This window comes from Equus quagga, chromosome 22, assembly GCF_021613505.1.
Source record: "Equus quagga isolate Etosha38 chromosome 22, UCLA_HA_Equagga_1.0, whole genome shotgun sequence".
Taxonomy (NCBI): Eukaryota; Metazoa; Chordata; class Mammalia; order Perissodactyla; family Equidae; genus Equus; species Equus quagga.
Genome location: NC_060288.1, coordinates 4,798,102 through 4,805,666, shown reverse-complemented (window position 1 = coordinate 4,805,666; position 7,565 = coordinate 4,798,102). Strand labels below are relative to the sequence as shown.

General features: G+C 33.0%; 1 protein-coding gene across 1 annotated transcript in view; it reads right to left on the bottom strand.

Moving 5' to 3' along the window:
• LOC124231814 (disintegrin and metalloproteinase domain-containing protein 18-like) overlaps positions 1-7,565 on the bottom strand; it is a 255,941-nt gene that overhangs the window by 235,649 nt on the left and 12,727 nt on the right. The window contains exons 7-8 of the mRNA XM_046648809.1: positions 1,908-2,071; positions 1,032-1,113 (exon numbers count right to left, since the gene is read on the bottom strand). Coding sequence (XP_046504765.1) covers positions 1,032-1,113; positions 1,908-2,071 — 246 coding nt within the window. The remainder of the gene's footprint in view (positions 1-1,031; positions 1,114-1,907; positions 2,072-7,565) is intronic.

The following is a 7,565-nucleotide window of genomic DNA, read 5'->3' as shown; positions in this document are numbered from 1 at the left end:
TCTTTTCCTTTACAAATTTTTATTATGAAAATGCCAATCAAAATTAAAGTCTGAAGAATGGCACCAGGAAAACACAAATACTAACCCACTTATATTCAATAATTCTTATTATCTTCAAGACCTGAACCATTGGTGATGGTCTTTCCTCAAACTTTGCCTGAGGGAGGACCAAAAGCAGAAGCTGAGAATAAAAACAAATTCCTAGGAAATGTCTGATTGTTCTTTAGCTATGGTAACAAATAACTCCCAGAACTGGTTTAAGATTTACCTAATCACTCAATATGTCTTTTATAATAATAGTCACAAGTACATAACAGAACTACTTTTAAATCTGTCTAAACTGTCAATGGCAATTTACGTCGTTGTACATGTTACTAAAAGTCAGCCAACTATACGAATGGGTCAGTATAAAAATCATAGTACAGACTTCTTTTGCTGAAGCACTCTCAACTTAGTTCACTTCTCTACTTTCTGTATAACTTGTTGTAAAAGGAATATAACTCTTCAGTAAGAGCTCTTTCTCACTTTCCCCAGAAAGATGTAGATTATGAATATTTGATGGCAGTTTCTTCCTACAACAGTCTGTTCCTTCCAAACATATAATAATTGAATGCAATGATAAAATAGTTCTCTTAAAATAGAAAAACTAAGGAATGTCACTTAGAAAAGCACATGAATGTACAGCAATTATCAATTTTGAGAGAAAAATGGATAATATGTTTAACAACTAACATTAAAATTGCATTGATTATATAGTGAATATCCATGCAAGCATACTACTATTCAAAACATTAAACTTTGACTTATAAAGGCCAAATAGGTTTTTTTAATGACATTATGTTCAGTTCAATTTATAAATGTTCTATTTTTTGAAGCAATTATATACAGTTCAACTTTTATTCTCCAACTTAGTAATATAAAGACTATTAAAGGATGAGTAAACTAAGTAATATGTTTATTGATGCTTTAAAATATTTAGGAAATTGTGAAACATGAAAATCATGAGAGCAAACTGGATAATAATTACATACCAGGACAACTCCTGCAGCATAATTCTTGTCACATATCTTTCTAGGAAATGTGGCTCCTATAAAACTAGGCTGTTTCTTGTAGCTAAAACATAAAAATTTTCCTCATAATTACATTAGAGAACAGTATTATTAATGATAATAATTTTAATAGCAGCAAACATTATTGAACAATTACTATGTCTAAGTAACATGCTACTCTGAATTAAACTATTTAAATACATTTTCCTCAAACCTTCCATGTTGAGAATATTTAAATATGTATTTATAAATTTTGAATTTGACAACATCCAGAAGTATAATAAGGGTGAGGCCTAACAGCTTATGCAAAATGCCATTGCAGTCATGGTTACAGTTTTTATTTTGGTTCTCTCTACTTTTTTAAAAGCCCAGAAAATTCAATTTTCTGTGATCTCCTTCTTCATTTATTCACTAAAGGTGAATGATTTTTCTGTGCATTAGATTCTAGATAGTGCAAAAATTCAATGTATTCAAGTTATTAGAAAATAAAAACATCATTATTCAGATGAGAGACAAGAAGGTAGAGATAAGATAACAGGTGGTAAAAGTTATAAGCCAAGGGAAATCAAAGAAGTCATATCACTCATAATTTACCTCCTCTACTTATTTCAATGTGTTTATGAAATATTAATTTTATCAGATAATTTTATGTCAGTTGATCAAAGTTTTTTAAAGTCTTGCTTCACATTAGTCCCTTGAGGACAGGACTTTAACTTATATTTTTATCCTGTCACATGGTAGCTATGAAATTTAACAACACAGTTAATATTAAGTAAATGTTTACTTTTCATAATTAACATATGAAATCATTTTGGGTTATTCCTTTAATGCTATGCAAATACGGAATACTGTACTCACGCAAATAAGTATGCAGTATGGTAAGGTTGGAAGAGATGTGTGCTTTTCCAGTTTAAAAATCTAGATAATATATTATTAGGAGTCCCTGTAGTAGAAATTTTGTTTTTATTTGACCAGATTTCTATGGAAGATATTACAACAGTCGTTTTTAATTGGGTAAGCATCTAAAAGGAGAAGATAAAAAAATTTAAATAAATTTGAATATGATGTTAAACTTTCATAAAAATACATTTAAGACATCGAATTCAATATTTTGATTATGGAAACTCTTCAACAGCACAGCAAAATACTATACACATCAATTCATATTACCTATACTTTTACAAAGTATATAAACAAAATAGTTTTTAAAAACTTACTGCGTTAACAAAGCCAATTATCTGAATAATCTTCTGTGTTACAGCCTTTATATCAGAGCCCATGTAATCAAACTGAAAAAGATAAACTATTTTTTAAGACTAGTGGATGACACTAATATATCATATACCCCTTACACATATAATGTGCTATATTTTAAAATAGCTATGGGGCCACATTCCAATTGAAATCCTGGAAACCAATAATGACTATAAATAATAATTTATTTAAAAAAATAAACAGGGACAGGCCTGGAAGCCTAGTGGTTAAATTTAGCGTGTTCTTCTTTTGTGGCCCAGGTTCTTTTTTGGTGGCCCCAGGAGTGGACCTACATCACTCATCTGTCAGTAGCCATGCTGTGGTGGCAGCTGTCATACAAGACGGAGGAAGACTGGCAACAGATGTTAGCTCAGGGCAAATCTTCCTCAGCAAATTAATTAATTAATTAGAAATTTAATTTATATAATAAAGACATTTAATAAAATGATTTTAAACAATGTTTCATGCACTCAACTTGGGCATTACTTATTGTTTATGAAAATTGAATCATAAATTTTTTAACGTGGTATTTCAAAATATAGTTATTTCTAGAATAATACATATAATCACAGACCAAAAAATACATGCATAACAAAGGGAAATCTAGAATGAGAGGCTCACTGTTATAGTGATCCTGGATACTATATTCAGATACATCCTTTCACGCCACGGAGCAACTTACATCTAACTTCTTCTTTATTCCAATAAGCTGTTTCTTTGTCTAATGCTTAAAAATGTCAGCACAATATGAGCTTTGCTCCTGATTTTTCATTGGAAGACCTCAAATATTTCATCAGTAAGTGCTGTTCAGTTTAAGATAAGTATTTTGGATCATGTTGAGAAATACCTAGTTCTAAATCTCCCTATATACTAAAGCTTTAATAAAAAATAGAGTTGAGCTTCTGTCAAAAGTCTTTTTGAAGCATACCAAATGATTTTCGTGTTTTGACTTATTGATGCAATACATTTCGCTGATATATTACTTAATATTAAACCATCATTACATTCACTAATATACTATGGAAAATAAGATAATATTTTGTTTAGAAGTTTGTAGCTTTAAGAAAAATGGGCCTGTTGCTCATGTGTGTGCACACACACTTTGCATAATTGAGCAAATGAAATGTTTAGTAAATATTAGAGCATTACCTAAAATTGTTGCATATTTTTCCTATATCCTAGAATTATATTAGCATATGAATTGTGTCTTCCTGAAACATTTTAAAGAACTCTCCTTTAAAATGATCTATACCAAACATTAGCAACTGATCCATTCAAATTATTTTTTTCCACCTTTTTGAGATATAATTGACATACAACATTGTGTAAGTTTAAGGTGTACAATGTGATGATTTCATTTAAATTCTTATCTCCTTTGGAGAATTCATCAAATCTGTGTTTGTTTGAATCTTCTCCAAGGCCATGGTTATATCATCTTCATCCTTTTTAACATCATAACATGTTTTCTTCCTTTTTGCTTAATTATACTTTCTACCTATTTTTTTCAATAAACCAGCTCTTGAATTCACTTATCCATTTTAATGTTTCTGTTTATCATCAACTTATGCTTATTAATTATTGCCCATTCTCCTTATATTTCTCTTGTTTTACAGCTTTAAAACTTTACATTGAAAGCTTCATTTATACATTTTTCATTCCTACTTTCCTAATAGCAAATTCTTTCAAAAATATGAGTTTCCTCTGTGTCTAGTTTTGGTACTATCCTCTGTGGTAGGCATTATCCCTATTTACCAACATTCAGTTATCTTCTAGTTCAGGAACTCTTCCTCTTTAAAGAAAGGCATGGGCCAGGTGATTTACTTTGGCCAATGAAATGAGGGCAAAAGTGATGAATGTCACTTCTAAGGGGAAGTATTTCCTTATCATGGCTCATATCCCTTTGGGTCTGCTTTTCTGTTGGCTTGGCAATCAGAAAAGAAACTATGCATATGGAAATGCCAAAAAAAATCTAGGTATTCTGGAGTGGTGAGCCAACACATAGAAGACAGCCGTTCTGGAGAGTCACCCAGACCCATGGCTGATGTCGCATGAACGAAAAATAAACTGTGTTTAGCCACTAAGATTTTGCACTTATTTATTACCATAGCAAAACCGTGCCTGTCCTGATTAATACAAACTCTCCAAATTTTGAAATATTGTATAGAATTCATTAATTTCTAAATAGTTTATAACTGGGTTTTTTTTCAACATTGAAAAAGTTACTCATAACGGTATTTAAAATTTTTCATTTTATTATTTTTTGCCTTATCTATTTTTATTCCTTATTGTTTTAATATATTGTGATAGAGTTTTGGCATATAAGATTTTACTTTTACAAAATTATGGATGTTTTCCTTGTGACCTAGAGATGACTACCTTTGCATACATTTGCTATACATTTTCCACAGATATCTACAGACATTTGAATGTATATGGCACCCATTCATAAGTTACAAAGGTCAATAAGTGTCTAGTAAAGCAAGCTGATAAATAATTTGATCTTTATGTGCTAGCATTTATTATTTGTCTGTCTCTTAAAGGCTAAAAGAAATGCTTTACTGTGTTCCACTATAGTTTTGGGTTTTGCTAGTTTCTCTGGAGTATTCCTAAAAGTTTTGTTTTTCTAGTTTCTTCATAACACACTTGGCAACTAAATGTTTACTATTAGAAATACACCTTTAATTTGAATTGTATTTTTCAATATAATATATCCCTCCCATTCTTCTACTTAAGACTTTTTATCCTGAATCTTACTTGATCTATTAGTAATGTCATCCTGATTTTCTCTTTGATTACTAACCTTGGCACATTTTTGTTGGTCTTTTAATAAATGTTTTATACCTAACACTGCCATTTTGTTTTAAGTTGTCTCATAAATGTCATCTAATTTGAGATTCTTAGCACTTTAATAGGGATATTTAACTCTCTCACACTATTGTAATCAATAAAGTTGACCCATAAGTTTCTATTTTCTTATTCATGTCTTCACAGTGTTTCCTTTTGACTTTTGCTATATTATATGAGAATATTTTGGGGGTTTTTTCTGTGATGATTTCAAGGTTATACATTTAACATTGTATATTCAGATATGTTTAAACATTTTAAAACAAGTTTCTTCATTTTTATCAACTAGACCTACCTGGACAAGAAGACCTTAATTGGTCGGAAGATGAAAATCAAAAATTTTGAGGATTCATCAAGGTTTAAGTATTTTTTCCAAAATAGTTAATAATGCTTACTAGGAAGATGCTGAATATGGCTACGTAAATGAGGCAACACCACACCCTATCAATTTATTGGATGCAGCAGTGCATTTCTCTTCCTTTTTGACTTAATGATAAAAGCCTATTTAAATAATTTTTTGAAATGCATGTTTATTTGTGGCTATCCTACTCTAAAGCTTTTAGGTCAACTTTATTGAAGTATAATTTATATACACTGAAATTCACCCACTTTAAGGATTCATTAATTTTGGCAAATAGCATTTACTTTTTATTTTGAAAAAATTCAACCTACAGAAAATTGAAAGTTTTCAGACTATCCCTACATCCTTCACCTAGATTAAGTTATTATTAATGTTTGCCACATTTAGTTCTTTCTATATATCTTTATCTGTATATGGATGTGGATCGGGGCATGCATTGTTCATTTTGCTGAACTATTTGATAGCAAGTTGCACATATCTCAGATGTAGCTTGTAAGAATAAGGATTTTCTCCTGTTTTCCCACTATACAATTATCATGTCCAAAAAATTTAATATTAATTCAATAATACCTAATATATAATATCTATATGTCATATTTAATACCTGTCTATACATATATATGACATAATATCTATGTTTCATATCTAATGATATGCAATATCTACTGTCAAATATATAATATTCTTGGGCAGGGAAGTTAATCTGTAGCCCTGCCCATCCCCAAATACAGCCTCCAACCCTGCTAACCAGAACTCCTGGGAATCTCGACAGCCTACCCTGCAGCCTTGATTGCAGTGGCACTTGAGTGGAGAGCCCAGCCAGTGACTCTGCATCTGCAGAGCCAAGACAGTGGCCCTGACTGGCCAGGGAGCTTAAGATGTAGTTCTGTCTGAGTTGATCCACAAACAAAGAGCATTTCTGGTCCAGGGCCTATTCTACAGTACAAACTGGGCAGGAAACTAATTTACAGCCCCATCCAAAGCTGAATACAGCCTCTAGCCCAGCCCAACCAGGAAACCTAACTGGAGCTCTAGGAATCTGTGTAGCCCATTCTGCAGCTCCAATTAGCAGCACTTTACCGAACAGCCCAAGCGGTGGTCCCACTCATCTGCAGAGCTAGAATGGTGGCTCATCAGGCCAGAAAACTTGGTGCATAATTTTGTCTAATTCGATCCTCAAACAAAAGACTGACCAGAATTAAGGCCTGTATGGGGGCCCTTCCCAGGCAGGAAAACTAATTCATAGCCCATCCCACGGCTGACTATATCCTTCAGCCCATCTGATCAGGGAACCTATCAGAGTACACAGGATGCTGCAAAGCCCATCCTATAGCACTATTTACAGTGGCACTTGAATAAAAACACAGGGTACAGCTTTCTACATTTGCAGAGTACAACTGGTAGCTCCATCTGGCCAGGGAATTCAGTGCAGAGTGTTTCCTGTCTTGGGTCCTTACACATAAGCTGTGGAGGCTACAGGGCTCATTTTGCTGCCACACTAAGGTATAAAAGCTAATTCATAGCCCCACCTCCTGCTGAGTATAGACTCAGTCTTGAGCATCTAGGAAGCCCAACTAGAGAATCCAGGGAACTGCAAAGCCCATCCTACAGCCTCACATGGACAGGGAACTAAGCCAGCAGTCCTATACAACTGTTCTCAGCCAGCAGCACCCTATCCCAAACCTCAGAGCTCATGAAGTAGCCTCATCCAAAAATACACCCTGATAGCAAACCCCACCTGCCCAACGACACTACCAGCTGACACTGCCAGAGTCCCAAGTTAAGCTGAATTAACTTGTTAAGGATTAACAAGGATTGTCTCTGCCAAAGCAAACTTGTAAAGTCTGGAATGGAGATAGCTTACTCAAATGTGCAGATATCAATGTGAGGAATCAAGGATCACAAGAAATCAGGAAAATATGACATCACCCAAGAAAACTAACAAAGCTCCAATAACTGACCCTAATGAAATGGAAATCTATGAACTGTCAGACAAAGAATTCAGAATAATCATCTAAATAAGCTTAGTAAACTACAAGAATATGTACAAAACTAAA